Source organism: Dicentrarchus labrax, unplaced genomic scaffold (genome assembly GCF_905237075.1).
Source record: "Dicentrarchus labrax unplaced genomic scaffold, dlabrax2021, whole genome shotgun sequence".
NCBI classification, from domain to species: Eukaryota; Metazoa; Chordata; class Actinopteri; family Moronidae; genus Dicentrarchus; species Dicentrarchus labrax.
Genome location: NW_026136713.1, coordinates 12,883,529 through 12,906,418, shown reverse-complemented (window position 1 = coordinate 12,906,418; position 22,890 = coordinate 12,883,529). Strand labels below are relative to the sequence as shown.

At 39.8% G+C, this 22,890-nt stretch overlaps 1 protein-coding gene across 2 annotated transcripts in view; it reads right to left on the bottom strand.

The window, feature by feature from the left end:
• Window positions 1-6,423: 6,423 nt before the first annotated feature.
• Window positions 6,424-22,890, bottom strand: part of abcb7 (ATP-binding cassette, sub-family B (MDR/TAP), member 7) — a 25,333-nt gene continuing 8,866 nt past the window's right edge. For both annotated transcript variants that reach the window (XM_051419018.1, XM_051419019.1), the window contains exons 6-16: window positions 21,599-21,867; window positions 20,822-20,910; window positions 20,531-20,618; window positions 16,472-16,646; window positions 15,781-15,938; window positions 13,354-13,517; window positions 13,060-13,189; window positions 12,468-12,639; window positions 10,512-10,615; window positions 9,544-9,651; window positions 6,424-8,125 (exon numbers count right to left, since the gene is read on the bottom strand). In XM_051419018.1, the coding sequence (XP_051274978.1) occupies window positions 7,907-8,125; window positions 9,544-9,651; window positions 10,512-10,615; window positions 12,468-12,639; window positions 13,060-13,189; window positions 13,354-13,517; window positions 15,781-15,938; window positions 16,472-16,646; window positions 20,531-20,618; window positions 20,822-20,910; window positions 21,599-21,867 (1,676 nt within the window). In that variant the 3' untranslated portion in view covers window positions 6,424-7,906. The remainder of the gene's footprint in view (window positions 8,126-9,543; window positions 9,652-10,511; window positions 10,616-12,467; window positions 12,640-13,059; window positions 13,190-13,353; window positions 13,518-15,780; window positions 15,939-16,471; window positions 16,647-20,530; window positions 20,619-20,821; window positions 20,911-21,598; window positions 21,868-22,890) is intronic.

The following is a 22,890-nucleotide window of genomic DNA, read 5'->3' as shown; positions in this document are numbered from 1 at the left end:
GACTTCTATACTATTCCTGATGTCACAAATCATGCTCATAGGCCACGCCCCCTTATTAAAATCGGATTTTCAATGAGCTCAGAGAAACTTTCCACTTTCAGCAGATAAATGTGAAAAAATCCTGCTTGTGTCAAACTCTGCACATACATGATTCAAACATCACACTGTAGGAGCAAGAAGAAAAACATATTTGGAGGGGGACTTTAAATATAGCCTAACATTAGTTGATAATCAATTAATCAATGGACAAGAAATATTTCTTTGATAATTAATTGCTTATCGAGTAAAGTGCCAAACGTTTGCTCGTTACACATAATGTTTTATGTCATTGTTTGGATTTTGGACTGTGGGTCAGACAAACCTTGACCATTAGTTTGGGCTGCAACTGTTACATTCATTATTGATTAATCTCCACTCATCAATTAAGTGTTTGCTCTAAAAATGTCAGAAAGCAGTAAAAACCTTCCAATCACATTGGCTAAACTGCATGATTTGTCTGACCTGCTGTCTGATATTCAGTTTACTATCACAGAAGCCAAAACACAGAAGATATTCACATTTAAGAGAAACTGGAAGCAGTGAATGTTTGGAATTTTGTAAAAATGATTGATCAATTATCCAAATTCTTATCCATCTATTATATTTACTGTCATCTTGAGACTCTTCAGTCCCCATCTTCACTAGTGTGAAGGTAATATAAATGTCTAATCAAGTCCAATGAAACAGAACTGCTAAACTAAACAACTGATTTGTTGTATACAATTGAGCTGTAATAGCCTCCAATAAAACAGAGACAAAAATATGTAGGTCACACACAATATTTAGAAGTATCACATGTAAGAAGACAGATTGTTGCTTATTATTGATCACATTCATGCACACATTCATATAATATAAAACATGCATGCTGGTATGTATTTGTGGTCTTGATCTACAGTATCTGTAACTCACGTGCACATACGCACAGAACATTACCTTGGAAATAGATGAGTAGCATTTATTTTATTAACTATGTTTTCACTTTCTGTGTACAAGAACAAGACTCAATACTGACACCATAGTAACAGAAATTATATCCACGTTTCTTAAAATATCTTTTCAACTGCAGTCATCTTTACAGATGTTTCCAGGAAGAGATAAATTGGCTTAGAGCTTCTCTTAAGCACAAGTTGATAACAAAACTCAAGGCTGTAAGAGCAGAACATTTTCATGCTGGTATAATTACAGAGTTTCTTCATGTCTTTACAGTAAACAGAGGTAATCGCTGCTGCAGTGCAATGAGTGCAACATGAAATGATAGGCTCAACTATACAAATTATCACTGAAGATGGCAGCCATCCATCATCTGTATAAGATAAAGCATTGATCATCGGAGATAATGTAATTATCATAAAGGCTGTCATAACAATTATTGCAGCAAGTTCTATATCCAGCTAGCTTAAGATATCAACTGCAAACACTTTTTTCATTCATTTTAAGTGATTTGACTCATAATCCATTTATTAAAGTAACAGCTGAACTAACAGTTTATAGCATATTTATAGAATAAAAAACAACATACTATAATGTAAATTTAAAAAAAAGAAGAAACAAAGATTGACACGTTGTTTGCATTTCTGTATTTCAGAGAAACAGCATCACTAACAAGCCCAAACAGCTGTCCATAACATCTGGTATAAGCTTTTCAGGTCCCAATTCTTTTTACACAGATGTGGAGTGAATTCATCGTACCGTCCATATTTCTGTGTTTTTGGAGTCGCTCCTAATTGGTTTAGCAGGATTTCTGTTGTGTTGGTGTTCGGAGTTATTAGACATATACATATTGTTCTTCCCTTGTTTTTTTTTAGTAAAGGTAAAGTAAATAAACATATTGCCTGTACTTGTACTTGAACAGTATAGGACATATACCTTTGTTTAATGACTTTAGGTCCTGTTGTAATACTGATAACTAGGTCAGTGTGTACTACTTGACCAATATTCTACTCAAGGTTTGAGTTTTAGTCACATTAGATGCAGAAAGACGTCCGAAAAATACTCTGTCTGGACCAATTGCGACCAAATTACAACAAAATACTGAACTTGAAATTCAGGAAAATGGTGAGTAGAGTTAATGTCAAGGTAAGGATATGTAGTCAAAACCATTACAAGCCTGTACAGACTGACAGGATCATATACTGACAGACTTACCGACTTTATAGTAATAAAGTGAGGTTTCCTAGGCTGAGCAGCTGAAACGTTAATCTGAATGAAATGTAAAAAATGGGCTGAATCTCCGTAACACGGTTTAAAGTTTAAATGAATCTGCAGGAGGTGACTCTGGTATTCAAGGCCATGTAAAATTAAGGGCTGTAGTTGAGAGCAGAATATAAATGCTGAAACTTCAGACTTTGATGCTCACCAGGTCTGACAGTCGGTGTGAAATCTCCAATAAGATTATGGCAGTTGTAACCTGCATGCATCTATGTTTGTATTAGCATCACTGTGCCGGACCAAACAGGGGCTATTTGGTATGATTTGTCAGCTCTGTTTGAGATGCAGTGAGCTTTATTCAAAAAGCGGCCCTGAAATGTACATGCAGGTTCACACTGATTCATGTGAATCCATCTAAAAGTATTAAAGACCACTGAATGACAGAGCACGACCAGAACAAACACATATACCCGCCTCAACAGGGCCTCGCTCTCAGGAACTTCATCCAGTTTTACAGTTTTATCCTCATCAAATCCTCAGACACATTATGGTACCATATGCATATCCTGGAACACCTAGCTTTTAGAAAGTTTTATAATTTGATTTTAAAAGTGTTTAATTATTATTTTAGTGGGAAGTACAGTTTTAGTGAGTAATCATGACCTTTCTTCTGGAGATTTTAAATAAAACCCTTGAGGAGGAAATCTCTTGTACAGTAGAAGTTATTTCCGTAACACTTGGTGTAAATTTGTGAATTAGATTGATTCTGTTCTAACAGCAGAGACAGACAGTGGTGATGAAGATGTCATTGAGGCACAGACCCCGGAGCTGCTCCATAGACAGTGAATAATGGAACAACTCCTGTGGGACTCCTTGACAGCAGCCACAGTCATTTTACTGGGACATGGGGACATTTTCTGATTTACAGCGAAGATTTACATTTAAAAATGTCCACAGATTCAGTCACCAATCCAGTGCTAGTTCACCTGTGACATCTAATGACATCACCAGCTCAGGCTGAGCTCTGATTCCCACCTTAGGCAAGGAGATTGTGATTTCGCTGTACAAAATACAGTGCATGAACATAACTTAAACTCTGTAGGGTTTATATTTTTCAGGGTGGATTTTCTCTTTTGGTATCTGGTCTTAGAGTCTCAATCCTTTGTACGCCTGCTTGCAGCATAGTAGAAAGGTTTTCTACAGAAGTGGCAAAAGAACACACATTATTTATCCAAGTAGTAGTACAGATACTCGAGTAAAAAAGTAGTGCTTTAATGCTTTACTCACATACAAGTTAAAAGGTACAGGCTCTGAAATGTACTCAGACTATAGAAGTAGAAAGTAGTCTCTTGGATTTACCATTTGTTTCTGTGCTTTGATAACTAAAACCTCAAATAGGGTTGAGTCTCCCTCTCTTGTCAGTTTCAACTTGTTACGTAGTTGCATCTTTTACACTGTTTTCTTCATGTTACGTCTGTCATACATGATATTCAACAGTCTTGATGTTTGGAAGGCGTGCAATGATATAATAATAATCAAGCTAAGAGAAAAACATATAAATTACAAATCATTCATTTGATCATTTGATACTTTGGTGCTTGTGGTTCCTGTTAAAAGAACTGAACGATTGAATTGTGGAGAATCTAACTGATCTAATGATGTGTAGCATGTGTGACAAAAGTTTAAACATTTATATTTGTAGGTGATCTAAGCAGCTTGCAATAAGCTCAAGAGAGTGACCCAGTGGTTTTATACATCCAATATATATATATATATATAATCCAGACTAGGCCTCTAATCGAGACCTGCCTTTATCTGTCAAAACATGTAGCCACACCCGGCTAATAAAGGAGATAATAATAAAAGGGATAATTGCTTTTAATTTAAGTTTTATCATATTTAAACTTCATTACTTCCCACCTCGTTTTCACAACTCTTACAAAGCAGCAGAGTCTAAACTTTAAAAAACTGATCATATAGTAACCTTCAAAAAGAAGAATCAGAAGTTGAAAAGATTCAGTTTTTATTGCTTAAAAAAGCAAAATGACCTTTTTCCCTGCAAGTCCAAAACACATTCAAATTCACAGGAAATTAAGAAGTTTTGCATCTGCAGCAAACAGACATATCACAAGTGTGTGGTCTGGATCACCCAGGCTCTGCTCAGAGGTTGCATCATGTGCAGCAGACTGTATGTGTGCAGAGATTGTAATACCACTATCTGTTTATTGACTTTAAAAAGATCAGCCGTGTGTGTGTGTGTGTGTGTGTGTGTGTGTGTGTGCAAGCGCACACATGTGTGAATATTCATTCTCATTTTGACCAGGAGCATCGATATAGTACACAGGGATTACGCACATAAATTTACACTCCCACACAAAACGGTGGAAATAACTACATCTTCTCTGAGGCATCGATGCATATTTATCAAGGCGTAGACGCCCTTGGCCACATACTAGTTCCATTGTAGTGGGATGGGAGTGAGCTGACTGTCTGGTGCAGAAGGATCGCCCTGAGTCTCAGCCTACTCTGCCTGTTATCATTATGAAAAAGAGCACGGTGGACTTCAGCAACAGGCCACGGGAGGGTCTGTAGGGATTTGACGTGTGTGGCTGAACCCCTGCTAATCACCTGTACAGTCTGAGCAGCTTTCATGGGGACCAGGGTTGCAGCTCTTTGGGTGTGTTTAGAAGATATTGAACTGACTCACTGAAACAGCCATGTAGAGACAGAAAGAGTGGGTTCACTAAGGAGATATCATCCTATCTGCACGTCAGCAGCAAGTTCTTTGAAAATCTCTTCTTTAGCAGAAGGTCGTGGTTTGCATTAGGGGCTGACTCTCCTGCAGCGGTCCATATTAAGGACATTATTAAAGGCCTTTGTGTGCTTGTCTTCCTTTGCGCCTGCAGAAGGCTGCATGGTAAACAGGGAGATGGCTTCCTCATTACCTCCTGAAGACATGCAGACAAACAGCTCACAAGAGCACTAATCACATGCACGCCACACAGAACAATTAAGGGTCACTAAATGATAGATTCTGTGATTCGGTTTTTAAAGCATAAATAGCCAGAAAGCATACACCCTCCCGCTTGTAAGTCCATTTCAGATTGCTCAGTAACTTCAATACTTGAGAGCGTTATGTCCTTGACCGTATCAAACACACACAAAGCTTAGCCTCAGCTAAGACGAGGAAAAGCAAAATATTCTGGTGTGTGTAATATCTAAGGCTCTCTCACAGAACCCGAGCAGATCATAGTGAATTATGTTCACTGAATAATTAGCGAATAACCTGTTAGGGGCAGCAGCTGAACGTTGTTGGGAGTCGCTAATGAATAGTCTCATAATCTCTTCCTAGGTTAGATTAGAAGGACGCCATTAACATCAACTCATCTGCCTGGACATCTGACGCATGAAAGGAGACCCATCCAACCAGTAATCATCCAGTTGCTTTCCTTTTAAGCAGGGCTCTATCAAAGTCTACTTTCATCTATAATGTGTGGCTTCCACAGGAGGTGGTGGAGGTTTCACTATGCAGCGCAGCAAGGGCTTGGTCTGTCACGCTATGTGAATGTTTTTGTTATTGTCGGTTTCAATTATAATCCTGCCGAAAGGCCTCACAGAAAGTGTCCTCTATAATGTATCTGGTCCCAGAGGAGGATCCAGGGAGCTGCAGGGGTTCTTGAGGGGGATCCACTGTCATTGTCCACTAGACAATGAACACAATGAGACAGTGCTGGGATTCAATGGAGGACGGATCAATAATCTGTTCAATACAAAATCTAAAACAATTTCTTTGGCTGCTCACATCAGTTACACAGACTCAATTTATTGCCAATTTTACATTGATTATGAAACAATAGATACACAGTTTTATAGTAATTTTGATGCATTTTACGAACTTAAAATCTGTTGGACATTGTCTGCATTTGAACACAGGATCGGTTCAGCTATACTGAGTGTGTGGCTGTATGATGGTTAATGTATCAATATACAATATATACTCTATCATGATATAGAACATTTCTGGAGATTCAATATAGACACTTAAAGGTCCAGTGTGTAACATTTAGGGAGGATCTATTGGAAGAAATATTTATAGGTATGTTTTAATTAAATCACCTGAATATAAAAATAATTCATTAACTTCCAATGAGCCGTTTTTATCTACAGATGTGAGCAGTGCAATTTACAATTAGTAAGCATTTCCTTTAACACATAAAAAGCAAAAAGTGTCAGTTTTATGTATCAGAAATATGTTTATTTGTTTCTCTCTTATCAATCATCTTGTGACCACTCATTTATCTAGTAACCATAGAGGGGTAATTGTCCAATACAACCACAGACACTAAAGAGATTTCTTTATTATATGTATAAATGATATGAATCTTGTATATATTATCATCATTTTACTCAACCCTAATCAGAAGAGCAGTATAGAGACCTTATTATTTAAAGCCAAAATGTATGAATCTCTCTGCAGTGTACTCAAACTGTCAACATAGGCCAGAATACAAAGAAACAGGCTTTACATTATCACCGACTAATCCGTTTTTTCATTTATAGATACAATACCATATCCGTGTTCCTAACAGAATGTGCATATCACAGTCAAAACAGCCCTCAAAAAATGAGGACATACATGTACTGTTATTTAAATATTAACATGTAACGTTTAAGAGGAAGTCTTAACATACAATCCAAAAAGCTGTCTTAGCACTGGTAAAACTTTAGATTAGAAGATGCCCGTCAACCAAGGCTAAATGATACGACTGTTAAAATGTTCCCAGAGGACGCTTTCAAGTTGTCGCCTCGTAATGTGGCTCCAATTGTGGTGAAAACCATTCATGATTTAGTAGAGCTGCTTCTTGTAATTCTCAGCGTTATATTTACATGAATGTGACTGCGACATATTGAAAATTCACCGAGGAGCTGTTTTGTATGTTCATGAGTTCAAACATCCACATTATTTTGACATTCATCCAGAAGGACTTGATTATGTGCCAAATTTTATATTTTTATCACATGCCTTGAAAACAGTGTCGTGGACAAGGTGCATTATGACCGAATCCAAATAAAGTACTTGCTTTATGAAATAGTGTTGTTCAAACAACATACTGCAAAACAACCTGAAGTATTTTAACTGTGATTGCCTAATTGCAGAACAAATGGTAATATGTGAACATTGTTAATATAAAAAAAGCAAACTATAGGTTCAGTTTATTTCAAAAATAATTAAAAAAATTAAATCCATACAAATTTTGTGTCAACATCAAGGCATATGTAAGTCATTATGTGTACTCTCATCTGTTTCCAGTGCAATGGAAGATGTCAATAAACCTGATGTAAAAAATGAGGAGGGGGGGGGGGCAACCATGTTGACTAACAGATGTCTTACACACACGTATGTGATATACAAGGTCTCTTATGCTTGGCTTCAGCTGAGGCAACTGGCATAGAAGCTCCATCTCTGGACACCAGCCAGTGCTAAACACACTTGCTCCCTGTTCTGCTCCTCCTCCTTCACTTTGGCGAGCAGTGGCCTTTATTCACACGAGTAGGAGGAGGGATAGTCACATGGGTGGGGGCTTGGCTGAAGTGGGCGTGGGTAGTTGGGATGCACCCTTACTCCGCTCCCTCGCACAATACTGCACAGACTCCAGCGGATTCCAGCATAGGCCATCTGTGAGGGACGAAGTGACATGGAGGGTGGCAGCTTCTCTCAACAGGAGCAGTTCCCACAGCCCTTAACACTGTTTAGGATCTCCTCCTGCAGCTTTTTCCTCTCCTCCTCCTTCTGGGACAGGCGCTCAGTCGGCTGTTGGGGTGAGTTCTTGCTGTCGCTGAGGAATTTGCTGTTCTGAGTGTTCCACAGGTCTGCGTACAAGCTGCTTGGGTTGGTGAGGAGGGTGTGGTGGCTGCCTCGCTCTGCCACTTTACCCTGGCAGAGGAAAAAAAAAAAAAAAAAAAAAAAGGAGCAGGGAATCAATGAGAAAAGAAACATTTGAATAATACTTGCCAAAAAAAAAGACTTTGACGTTAGAAAAGATAGGCCATGAGCACAGTCCTATAAGTAGCATCTCTTCATGACCACACAACACTGACCACACTCTGTGCGGCGAGTCAGCTCCCCCCTAGAATCCCTGCCGCCTCCCCAACAACTGTTGCAATTTCTCTCACAAAAACACGGACTCGCAGACACACACGCGCATCCACACGCAACAAACACACATACCTCCCACACAGTCAAACACAAATGAAGTCACCCCCTTCCCCCACCTCCCATGAGCATGCAGAGGTGTTGGCATCATCTTTAGTGCACCCAAGACGAGCACGTGACTGTTTCCGCTCGTTATTTTAATGAGCACCCCAGGCAGTCCTCTGCTGGTGACACCAGCAAACGCCATGGCGACATCACACGCAAACATGCCTCCTCGCCACAACCGTCTGATCCCTGCCATCTGACTCTGGAAACATGGAACGACACATGCTCTCTTGCTGTAGTTCAAAGAAACCTCTTCTCAATTTATCCTATTCGACTCTGGCACCGGTGGCAAATGTCACTTCATTTGTGATAATGTACATTTCATATTAACTCTTACTTTCCAGATAATAACAGACTTTACTCTTTGTCTTTTTGTGCTTTACAGTATCTAAAGCCCAACCCATTATGTACTGCAGCATTTTTCTCTTTACTTGGATATTTCTCTGATGCACAATGTAATTATAATAAACCAAAAAGATTCACTGTCTGCTTTTTATTTAAAATTATCTTCTTCTCCATGGCCCCTTTAGCCTGACTTGTATAGATAATCCATGTGAATGGCGATCTCCATTGAAATACATGTTTTAGTCCTGGACGAGGCCTCATCAGTGTCTGGGAAGCTGGCCCATACATTATTAGTCACCAAGACAAACAAGACACGCCATCTGACCAAAACAGCCAGTCAAGTCTGACTGCTTTAATGAGCCCTTATGGAGAAAATAATACATTAAATTCTACCAACAGTGTCCTGTTGTTGTTGAAGTTAATGAGAAAAGCTAAACAAAGCATGTTTTCATCACGTACGTTGCAGAAAGGTAACTCAAAATAAATGATTGGCAAAAACAGAGGCTACTTGCTAAATTCTTGTTGCTGGCAGAGACAGTGCACTGAAGGTCAGGCAGAGTGCAGGTCATCATCCTTCCCTTCAATGCAAAAACGTCTAATTGGACTGGCAATTAACACAGTGCATGTTTGTACTCTGAACATTCTGAACAGTCATATTCTTTGCTTTTTATGAGCCTGACATTACAACTGGAAATGTTAATCAGGGAAGATATGAGATCAAGTAAAAAAATAAGTGGATGAGTTCTTACCCCATTCAGCACAATAATCTCGTCTGCATCCACGATTGTGGAAAGCCTGTGGGCAATGAACATTGATGTCCTGTCCTTCACCATCTCCTTCATTGAATTCAGGATGTTCTGGAAGCACACAAAGACAAATAACCTAATCAGTTTGTTTTGGAAATAGAGGTTGCACTTTAACAATGGAACTCTCAGTGGAGGGCTAAACCCAAAAATCCAGCGAACACATTCCAAAAAATATGGAAGGGTTACAGCTCTCAATTTTCAAGTCAAGGAGTAATACAAATACTTACATCTCACTTAATTATGTGGCTCACATCACCAAGGTGCTACATTTCCATATTTTTGGAATATGTTATGTTAGAATATTCCCTAATCGAAAAGGAAATAGTTCTGCAGGTTTGCAATAATGATGGTCTGCAAAAACAAGAACAAACTTTGATCTGAAGATGAAGCTAAGTCAACAGAATGTTGCTCAGCAACATCCACCTTCATATGCTTTTCTTTCCAATGTTTATATATGATAATTTAAAAACACTGCCGTGATGAGAGGCAACAGAAAATCTCAATTAACAACCACATCTACTGCCCTACTCTTTCTCCCAAAGTTCAGAGAGGGCACACTGAACTTTCTCATTAAATGTAACATTTACAAAGACTGCAAGGTTTAAGCTGAGCTGGAGATTAAGTAGCAGAAAACAGTGGCAGGTGGCAAGGGAGAACATGGGTTGGTGCGTGTGTGCATTGGGGGTGGGGGGGTGGGGGGTATGTCACAGCAGGTATGTGACGCAGGAGTGAGCTGAATTATTGTGTACCTACAGCAGGTGACTGAGTGGGTGTTTGTTCTGCTAAATGTGTATGCAGGCACGGTGAGGTGTCAACCCGTACGTGCAGCAGAGAACGGGCATTTATGGGTATGTTATGTACAAATGCCTGTGTCTGTCAGTGTGTATGTGTTCATGCACTGTCAGGCCCACCTCTTCTGTGATAGAGTCGAGGGAGGATGTTGCTTCGTCATACAGGAGGATGGGTGGATTCTTTAGTATTGCGCGGGCGATGGCGACACGTTGCTTCTCCCCTCCTGAAACAAAACAACAGATGTCATAAATAAAAGCAAACCAGGCTAAAGACAAAAGGGGTTGAAATATATAAGGATACAGCGGGTCTCTCTCTGGCCTTTCTGATCAGATAATTACCTCAAACGGAAAGCCACCACTCAGACAATACCAATGCTACAGGCTTCAGACTGGTAAAACAGACTTTCATTTAATTGAGAAGAAAAAAAAAACAGCAGGGCGCAAAGAATTCTCCCACTGTGTCGGACTCTGCCTTTATTACAAATGAACTGTGTGTGGCCTCTTGAAAGCAAGCGGCGTTCAGCAGATATAAATATTGCTGGCACTGGAGAACAGCAATGAAGGAAGTTAGGAGCCTCGCAGCCGAGACTGCCCCCCTCCCTCCCTGAACCTCCTCCTCTGACAAACTCACTGGCAGCTGTCACGTACAGAAGCAGTGAAATTAATGAGAAGTTAGTCATGTCTTTATTTTGTCCGTTCTCTCACTCACAGTCACTCCACATAAAGAAATCTGTGCTGCCAGTAATTGCATCTTGAATGTTGAGTGAAAGTGCTCACACACTGTGTGTTTACGTGGGCTAAATGAGTTGCAGAGTGATGCTAGCAGCCAAATACTACACAGTCTTGTGCTATCACTGCAGATCAAATAAGGCAACATGCCACATAAGTTAATACACTACAAAGAAGAGGACAGCAAAATAACAATGATGCAGCTACTGATTAAGTCTCATATTGAATCATAAAATAAGATTGAAATTAATAAATAACGGAAGCTTTACTATTTTACAAGACAGCTTGTAATCAAAGTCTTAAAAGTAATTTTCATCGGCCGTGATTAAGCAGAAGTTTTAATATAATATAGAGCTGTGCAAACTGAAATCTTTCTCACAGCATCACAGCGTCTCTCCATCCTTTCTTTCTAAAAGCATGCAACATGGCAACTGCCATCCAAATATATATTATTTGCTGCAGATAGAATATTTAAGCTCTTATACTTTGCTTAATTTCTTCTAACAAGAAGAATAGAAGCGAAAGAATAGGAGAAGTATAGAAATGACCGTGTGCAAAGTGTACCTTCAAAATAAAATATAATTTTGGGCTCAATACTTTGATTTCTGCATTCAATAAATATTTGATGGGTAATCACATAATGTGTAATGCAAGTAGGAGTTCAGCTATAGTAGTCAGATAAGGTCAAACTGTGGTACTGTGTAAAGCATGTCTTTGAGACCAGAAAAACTAAATATTCAAGTCATATTTTTATAATACTATACCTAAAATCCCAGAAAATATCCAGCCTCATATCACAAAATCAATATTATATTATATCTGAAAGTATTACTCGATTAATCTGCAACAACTGTGGTAATCAATGAATCAATTTTATTCAAATAAAATGCAGAACAGTGTGTGGTCCCAGCTTCTTAAATGTGAGGATTTGCTGCTTTTCTCTTGTTTCATATTTCATTGTAAATTAAACCTGTTTTGGTTTTGGACTATTTGTGGGACAAAGTAAGCTATCTGAAGGTCACCTTTAGAAAACTGTGACAGGCATTTTTTATGTTTTATACTGTAGATGAAACGATTAATTTAATTGACAGATTAATGGATAATGAAAATAATTGCTAGATGGAGCCTTCTAGTAGAAAAAAATACTGAATGTCCCAGCTCTGTGTGAATATACAGTATATACACATTGGAATTAAACTATTATCAGCCAGTTACTGAAACAATTTCAGGGTTTTAAATTTTTTAGCTTAGTATACCACCCAGGGAAAAACACAAAACACACAACTCTTTTACTTGCTTCTGCAGAGGAGAGCATATTTAAACAGTAGTCATAATAGCGCAGCAAACCTGACAGCTTGAGGCCCCGCTCCCCAACCTGGGTGTCATAGCCATAGGGCATCCTGAGGATAGCATCATGGATGCCTGCTAGACGAGCCACTTGGTACACCTCCTCTGGTGTAGCGTTGATGTTCCCGTACTGCAGGTTGTAGAAGATGGTGTTGTGGAACAGAACGGCATCCTGACAACAAAAACAGTTAGAGAAAAACAATGAGGCTTCAGAGAATATTTTTTATTGCAGCAGAGACAGAAACAGAGGACTGCAGATATATAGACAAGGGTAGGAGGGAGAAGGAGAAAGAACGCAAATGACAAAAATACTGTTCATGTACCATCTGTTCAGATCAGCCTCTGAGCTCACTGCAGTGAAAAGCTAAATGAATTCAGCTTATTTCTGATGCTTTTAACTATTAATGCTACGTTGTTCTATGCTGCCCCCTTGTTGTGTATGATAATCAATAATAAGTCTAAAATAAGTCATATCTAGAGCACATGTACAATTCATTTGTGGCGACAAATAGTAAAAATTATGTTGATACAAATCATTTCTCATTGTTTTTGTTTATTTTATTGTGTTGTGTTGTGTTGATGTGCCACAGACCTGAGGTACGACCCCCAAAGCCTTCCTCAGGCTGTCAAGGCTGACATCTCGGATATTCTGCCCCGCTATGTAGATGTTCCCCCGCTGGGGCTCATAGAAGCGGAACAACAGCCGCACAATGGTGCTTTTCCTGCAACCAGACGTGGAACCAATCGTCAGCATCATTGTGTCTGTGAGCAGCACCCCCACAGTCTACTGATGATATCAGATGATAGGACTGCATTGCACATACAAATGAGATGACACACACCTGGCTAAAGGTTGACAGTCGTACTTGTATGAAAGGTGACCTACCCTGACCCACTGCCACCAACGATAGCCACCTTCTTCCCAGCAGGAACTTCGAAGGACACTCCGTTTAGGACTTTCTGTCCTTCTAGGTATTCAAAGTATACGTCCTCGAAGCGGATGGTGGCCTCCTGGGGTGGGATGGTTAACGCTGGGGCGAGATCCCTCTCCTAGAGAAAAACCATCAGAGAGTTGAGACAGACGAAAACAGAGAGAGAGAGGAGACGGATACAGAACAGCCACTGGCATACGAGGCCTAACATGATGCAACCTTACTCCAACACCTTGTAAAGAGGGATAATGCTGGAGCACAGAGCTAACACAGACTGCATAAAGCAGAGACATTCACAGCAAATTTGAGGGGTCGTTTCAAAAGACCGTCTTCACACACTGCCCTTCATGGTGACTGAAGGATCAATAGGCATGAAAACTTTCGGTACATACTGAGCTGAGCCACAGTGCTGAGATGGAGCCAAGGTCAGCAGTGAATAAAGAACTGTCCTTACCCTGAGCGTAAAAGCCTGATCTGCTCCGTTTCTATACTGCTTAATAGAAACATAATCACCCTCAATCCACCTCAGCCAATTAATACAAATAACTCAGTCCATTAGTATAAACAGATGATAATTTCACACACCCCCCAACATGGAAAAAAGCCCAAATCATTTATTTTTTATTTTGTGAAGCAGTTTTCAAGTGAGGGGGAGTTTATTAGTTAATTTTACATCTACATAATAGGCCAATGTGTTGCACAAAAAAAAAGCATTCAGACAGTAATGGCCTGCTGGGCAGTGCCATTCCACGGGGAATCACAATGGAGGAGTATTACTGATGAGTGAAAAATAACTGGACAGTTTCATTTCTCCTACTGTAATTACAGGCTGGAGACGGGGATGGCATTCATATTGTTAGGCAGCAGGCGCACATTTGCACTTAAATGTGCTCTTCTGACGCAAGATGGGCTGTCATGTTGTGTAAGAAATGAAAAGAAAAGATAAATACAATGAAATCGCTCACAAAAACAATTGATGAAACTGAGGACTTACTTGTCTAAAATAGGAGTTTTGGACACTTAATGGTTAAAAGTTAAAGAAAAGGATCTTCTTTTAAATGTGAGTTAATATTTGTGTGTTATATAAAGCCCCCATATGAAGGGCAGTACAGCTTAGTTTGCACTAGTGTTGAAATGATAAGCTGATTAATCAGTTAGTCACAAATTATTTGTTTATTTTTTATATTTTTCTTGCCCTTTAATTAATAGTGACAGCTGAAGAGGGACAAAAGAAGGGAGAGAGATAGTAGAGAGGACACACAGCAAAGGGCCATAGGTCATAGCCAGCTCCACCAGGTGAGCTATCAGGGCACCCTGGTTGACAGATTAATGAATCTGCAACTATTTTGATAACAATTTGTCATTTTTCAGGCAAAAATGCCAAACATTTATTAGTTTCAGTTTCTCAAATGTAAAGAAATTAATTGATCGACTGATGAATTCTAATAATAATCGTTGTTGTAATGTTGTTATCCCTATTGGGAAACTGAAAACTTAAAGGGATTATTGAAGAACACAACACTTCAGAGTCAGTGCAGGAAAGGGTGGCTTTTGCTAATAAAAATATTAAGCAAAAGTGAACCACAGGGAGTTCAACAACAACAGTTTCACCCTTCCCAACACGACTTGACAGCGCTCATTTACTCACTGTTTAGAGTACCTAATGATACACACCTGTTTTCTCTATCACTGATTGAGCAGATGATCTGCACAAATAGTACAACAACAACAACAAAAAACCCTCTCATATATCCCGAGTCGGGTTGATAATTTGTATCAGGTCCTAACTCTCTGGAACACAAAACAAAATGACACAAATAAAACAAGCTTGCTGTTCAATCAATGATGGAAAAAAAGTTCATGTTCGGAAACAGCGCCTACTGATACTGAAAAAGGAAAGCTGCCTTCATTACCCGAAAGCAAATCTGTCAAAATTAACTGTGTCACTCAGTTAAAATGGCTACAGGTCACAACCGGTTAATAAATGCTAAATCATCACAAAAAGGCCAAAAAACAAACATTCTGCTACAATTTGTCCGAATATCCCTATATATTTAACACTAATGCAGAAAGTAATATGTTCTACAAGTGGCAATAGATGAGGAAGAACCTGAGTCATAGCAACCGTTTGAATGGGTTCGCTGGGTTATGGGACCAAGAATAATTTAGCCCTGAGTAAAAATCTTTTACCACTTGTACAATTACACAATATGAATTTATTGGGTTTACTTGTGTTTTATATTCAACTCTATACTTACTTTCTATCTCAAAAAAGTTCATCTCTACTGCTCTCGCTTGTTAGAGGAAGAGAAAATGTAAAAACACAAAACAATTTTGCAATTTATTGCTACAATGTGGAGAATGTCAGGTCGACAAGTTACCTTGATCTTGGTGTCTACATTGAGCAGGGTGAAAAGAGTGTTCATGTCTATTAGGGCCTGCCTGGTCTCTCTGTACACTGTACCCAGGAAGTTGAGGGGGAGGGAGAGCTGGAAGAGCAGGCCGTTCACCATCACCAGGTCTCCCACCGTCATCGTACCTACACGAAAGCAACAAAACAACTTATAGAGACGCACATAATCTAGCTCTATTGTATCATACTGTATATGTGTCTAAAAAAAACAAAAAACATTCCAACTATTTCTTCTTTCAAGTTGTGAAAGCAGACAAAGCATGTTACAGTCTGAATCTATCTCCACCCACTGTGATTTCATTTTCTGCATCAAGGCTATTTTATTTCCTATTCATGCCACTTTTTCATGCTTGCTGTGCTTTGTTCTCATTTAGTTTCTATTATCCAGTTCAGTCAGGGTTTTACTTGTCATTTTCATCTGTCCATTTGATTTTGTTTTGAGGTGTTTTTTAAGCGTTCTTATTCCCAAATGCACAATTTTTCCATTGTGCTGTGGACACATTGGCATGAAGAGGTACATTCAGGTAAGATGACAGGTATTTTGCACCTTTACATCTGGACACTGTGTTTCATGGTTTATAGATGGTGAGCGAATGATTGGGGGGGAAAAAATGGAAACATACTCACACATCAAAACCCAAAACTCCTCCCTCACTCACCTGCAGCGATGCCCTTGCTGGCCAGCAACATAATGCCAGTGAGGCCGACACTGAAGATGGCACTCTGGCCAAAGTTGAGCATGGCGAGCGTGGAAGTGGTTTTTAAAGAGGATGACTCATAGATCTTCAGGTATCCATCATACTTTTCAGCTTCATACTTCTCATTGTTGAAGTACTGCAGCCAAGATGAGAAACATGAAGAGAGGGAGGAGAGACGGGAGCACAGGGCATGGAGACAGCAAAGGGATTCACAAAAGGAAAGAAAGAAAGTAAGTGGAGAGAGAAAGAGGGAGAGACACAAAATATGGTTAAGGTTAAAGGTTAAGGAAGCATGGAGAGCAGTGTCAGGCAGATAGGCACTTAGCGCAGCCTGCCTCAAGGCTGCATTTGTTCTCAGTGACCGCTCTGGGCGTAGTCTGGGTCTCAGTTGGCCTCTAAAGGACTTTTTCATGTCTCTGTATCTTCATCTCCTCCCCACTGATCTTAAAAGATGTGGAGGGCGATGAAACAAAATCCAGAGCCTTCTTTGCTGAGCAGGCAGAGGATGGTGATTATGGCAAAAGAACAGTTTAGAAAATATTAGGCAATTATAATTGCAAGAAAAGCCAAGAAACATCTCTTGCAAGTTAAAGAAGAATTGCTGCAAAGTATTCATCATCGGCACCTCTGTATTTACATCTGCAACAGACACCTACCAACAGAGCACAGATAGCTCATAAGTGTTACACCACACAAGGAACCCCTACTTTGATTAAGACATGCAGCTATCATTTAGAGAAAAAAAAAAACACCTCATGAATCAGCCACAAGCACATCTCTTAAATTCAGCATATAAAACTACGGCATGATCACAACAACAACCCTCCTCAACTCTGCTGCCAATTACCTAATATTGCTGTTTGTTTAGTTTGCACTATTGTTCCTCTGCTCTGGTTAAGTGGGCGATTTGCTTCTCTAGCTCACGGCAGTGGTGCTGTGCCGCTACCGACTTGCCACTGATTTGCATATAGGGTAATGCAGGGAATCAGAGAGAGAGAGAGAAGAAAGTAGCACATAGAGGACAAACAGAAGCAGTGCAAGGCACCATGTTCAGGTTCTCATCCAGTCCTTTGTGAAAGTGGAACGGATTTCTGAGTGGGCGGAGATCTAATTACATATGCACACTCACAGCTCAGAGTGATGCTAAATCCGGCCGCATTGGCACAGATGACACAAAATAACACAGAACAAAACGTTAAGGAAAACAGGACGCAAAATAATACAGCAAAGAAAATAACATGGGTACCAAAATATATCTAGAACAGCCAACAAAGCACCAGAAAACTGAATGCTGATTATGTTTATGTGTGTACTATGTACAATGAAGTTACCTAGAGGGAACCTTAAAGAAAGATAAAAGATTCATGACAATCACGCCACTGAGAACAGCATGCATTACATCAGTCAGGTGTGGGAGCACACTCCCCCATAAACCACCCTGGCCTCTGCAGACGTGTCTATTCACAATAAAGTCTCTAGTGGCTGACACTTCCAGTCCAAGACTACGACTGAGACACTGTTTGGGTCATTGATTGAACCAGGAAAATACTCCTTAGTGTCCAGTAATAAATGTCTCATTGTTTGTAGCGATATACAAAAAAAGGGTGAACAATTTTACCCTAAAAGAGAAGAAGAGCAGGACAGAGAAGCAAGAGATGTTTTTAGTTTTTAGTAAAAACCCAGAAAATGATCCATCTGTCAAATGTGTGTGTGAATGAGTTAATTTAGAGTTGAGTTACTAATAACACATTGAAAACTATATTGATAATCACTAAGTCTTTAAAGTAACTTTTTCAAGCAAATTTAACAATCATTCTGCTGCTTTCTCTGTCTTTTGTGACAGTAAACTGAATATTTTCAGGTTTTAGGCTGTTGAAAAAGAATAGCAATTTAAGACATCAACTTGTGCTTTTGGAATTTTGATGACATCTCACAGACAATTAAATCGAGAAAGTAACTAGTAGATATTACATAATCATTAGTTTCAGGTCAATATGCACAAAGTATGTACAAGCAACATGGTACAAAATTACTAATATGATAATTATCTTGATGATGAATGACAATATTTAATCAAGTATCAGACGATCAAAGGGTGGGGTTTTTATGGAGTTTTTAGTTTAGTTTTTAGTATTTTACTATAATATATTTTTTATATCTTTACTTTGTGTTCTACCACTCTTACAGATTTTGGTAAAATTGGTGTCATCTCTTTAGGCACGAGAACTGTGAACAGTATGTCACTATGGAGAATTTCACTACAATACAATTATATAGAGAGACAATAACTCATAATATTGAATTTTTGACCAACCTCCACTGGTTCTAATCAATACCTCCATTCTAAGAGCTACAATGTGACTGTATCTGGCCAGTTCACACATTGTGAAATGCAGTGTTTGCAATCATTTTACTACTTATGAAGTTCATGCTTGTTGACAGGCAACACTTAAACATGATCTGGATACAGCGTCAGAGGCGGGGCCTCGTTCATTCCTTTGAAAGTTACTCAGGGCATGAAGCCAAACAAGAAACTTCCTGTTGTAAAGAAATAACACAGAGGAATGCATACTGCGCAATGGAGACCTACACCAGCCAAGCTGGCTAACTTCATTCATTCATTCGTTACTTAATTTAACTTTAATGGGAATAAAAGGATTTCATCGTGCAGCTCTTCTAGACTTTCAAAATGTTATCAGACTGAAAATTCTGATAGTAAAACAAGTCATTTTGTAGGGGTTGTGACACCCACAAATACGTATCCACATTTTACAGCTGCTTCTTTCCCCATAATTGTGTGCGGGAAAAAGTATTTTGGGGTCAGTGTGCATCACTTGAAGGACCCGGATGTCGTAATCACGCGGTTAGGCCACTATGTCAAATTGGCCTCAAAGCCTGGTGCGCTTCCTGGGGGCTTGTTACATACCCAAACAATATGGAAGTAGAATATTTATAATCAACCTTATAGACCGTTTTCACAGCCGCCATTTTCACATGAAATACCAATTAAACTAATTAAGGTTAGTGTAGCCGAGACATTCCAGTGAGACAACATGCACAATAGCAGCACCCTGACTGTGTTTGACCTGGATGGAAGAGAACCTTAATTAGTATTAGAGCTGCACAATATGGTAAAAACATAAACAAAACATATTGCAATTATTTTGACAGATATTGTGATTGAGATTCAGATTCACATTCATGTGGGAATGATCATTTTAGCATCACAAACGTAATTTTTAGAACAAAAAACCAACCTATTCAAATCATCATTATGTGAAACGTTTTCTCTGCAGTACTACAGTAGTTCATTAAATTGCTCACACATTTTACCTTTATCAAAACATTACAGCTCTTGTGATTTGCATATTACTTCTACTTGCATATTTAATTCGGCCATATTGCAATTTCGATAACATTTAAATTAATTGTGCAGCCCTAGTTAGTATCATCAACACCTGTGTTTACCCTACTACTATATTCCATGTCAAAATGGCTGCTGTGAAAAAGGTCTATTGTCTATTGACTATGACAACAATCCTATGAACACTCAACACAATCTCAACAAATACTGAATCACTGCATTAAAAAAGGTTCCACTGCCGCACTCCTAACCTGGGTCCTGGGGTTACATTGGTGGGACACCGCTCTATAAATAATAATAAATAAATAAACTTTACGTAAACCTATAGTACACATTGCCCGTGACTTTCCACCCTTTCAGCCATAAATCCCACTCCTCTCACTCAGAAAGATAAACTATGAAAGTGGTGAGAGTCAAAGAGAAGCTGAGAGACAGACACAGAGAGCTTTTCTTTGATTAAAAGGAAAATTATGACAGTAGCAATCATGGAAGTGAAACACTATTATCACAAACAAGTAAATATTTGTTCACATAAATGTGCCTTGCTTAAGTGAAGAGAAGAGAAAGGCTAGAAAGAAGGCGATAAAAGGGACGGATTGACAAAGGGAGGAGGGGTGGGGATGCGAAGTGTGGCTGTGTGGGGGGTTGAATCTCACCTTAACGGTCTCATAGTTAAGGAGAGAGTCAATAGCTGCGTTGCCGGCTTCATTGTCCGCTTTGTTCATTTCTATCCGGAAGCGTGTCCTGTGCGCAGAGACACATTCACAATCACGTAAGCACTTTCTTAAGTACATATTTCAGGCTTCAAGTGATTATTGTTACTGTCGGCGCAGAGAGCCACATAACTATTTACTGAATCGTTTTCAACTGATAACAAACATAAGCAATAAAACAATTATTTGAACAACAGACAGACACAGGACTAGTACAAACATCCTCGTTGTTACCTCCACTGAGTGACGAGAATGGTGAAGAGTGTGTATGCTGATAAGGTACCCAAGGCCACTGCTGCAAACTGTCCACCACACTTATAATACTGTGGAAGAGAAAAGCACAGTCAAAACAAAGGACTTTTCACATGCTGTCACTAAACAGCTTTGTGATAAAAAGTCAAGCAACCACATCAGACCACCGAACCCCAACCTTGGCATCACGAGCCATTTTGAGAACGTACTGTTTTTGACTATTCCACTATGAAATTGAGTGTTACAAATGGAGGGGAAACTACAAGAACTAATCGTGCTAATGCTTTAGCTATTTGGGCAATGGAGTCTGCCCTCATTACAGGCAAGCTGACATTATGGTCCAGAGTGGAATAATAGCACGAAGCTATAGACGAGCCATTCTTTCAGTGGTGGCCAAGGAGGGGGGCATCTGTTCTGGGCATACTCCACAGGAGGACATTAAGTTGCTACAAAGCTTTGGGATTCATCATTGACACTAATGGGCTCTATGTTGCCACCAAAAGTTCACGGGGATTCATATTCCATTTAGAATGTAAATGAGACAATATCCCTGAAATTAATTTCCGGACAATCTGCTATGAAGAGTGTCAAGGTGATGGAAGGTCCTGAGCTAACATTAAGGACTGAAACAGTAACAGCAACAAGAAATAAAAGCCAGAAAATTGTAATCAGTGTTTCTGGTAGTATCCAACAATAATGTCGAAGCTTATGATTACCGTCATTAGTATCTGTGTGCGTGGATGTCACTTGGAGACTCACCAAAATGGCACTGACGAGGGCCATCTCGAAGACTGTGGGTCCTAGATTGAAGACGAGCGCACTGAGGACAAATGAGATGCCCCGTGTGCCACGGTCGATGGCCTTGGACAGCGCTCCTGTCTGGCGGCTGAGATGGAATCCCAGATCCAGATTGTGCAAGTGCAGGAAAACATTCTTGGCAATGCGTCGGATGGAGCTCTGGGCCACCTTGCCGAACACAGTGTTCCTCAGCTCGTTGAAGAGGGCTGCACAAGCCCGTGACGCGCCATCTGGGATAGCAGAGGAGACGGAGAGTTTAGCACACCTGCTGGGAAAAGCAGGGAGGTTCAGACAGCGGGGCTCTGAGAACATATCCCCATCCTACACACAGAGGACTGGTATGTAGCTCTAAAGTGATATGAGGCAGCAAAACAAGAATCTGACCCCTACCTTTTCTGTCTTGTAAGATGTAATAGAGTATTGAGACGGTTGAGACTAGACAGGGTTGAGGCTTGTCACCTGCTCTAACATAAAGGCTTGTATGAGGTGGCGGGGCAGGTTTTTCACATCATCTCTGGTCTGCTAGCACTGCAGTGCTACAGCAGCAGCCTCCCCAAACCTCTGTAATTACAAAGCAGGATGCTGTCTGAAGCCTCACTACTATGACAGGCCAGCACACTGCAGACAGAGGGAAGGGAGGGTATCTAAGTGTACACAAATGTGTTCTGTGCGTGTGTGTATGTGTGTGTGGGGCAGAGAACAGGCTCAATGTGTGAGCAGCATACTAGAAGAGGGGGAGGTGGTTTTTAATGAGCGTTTCATGGAAAGATGTGACTATGAGTTGTCGATGAACAGACTTAATTTCACCACTGTCTGAGTCTAGACATTGTCTGGCTGATCTGTAGGATGGTGGATCAAAGCAACATAGCTTTTCTTAAAGGTATTTTTATTGTTGCATATTTGGGGAGTTTAAAGGAAGCTTCCTTATATGCAGCTTCAGTTCAATACAATAGCAGATCTAATTCCAACACAGTAAGTTATTTGATCCCTTACACTTCTCGTAAACTGTAATACCAGCAGATGGCTAGCATGACTGTCACAAATTAATATTAGTCTGTGTTTGAATGACACGTGGCCTTCCTGTGGCGATTTCACCGAGTTGTGTGAATACACGACTTGTCTACTGAGACCAAAGTCAGGGTAATAATCGCTCTGTCTGCCGGTCTTCATGGGGCTGTAATGTGGCGTTAAATAGGAATGCTCATCTAATGAACAATGTGTCCACATCTGACAAGGTAGGATGAGCACTGTGC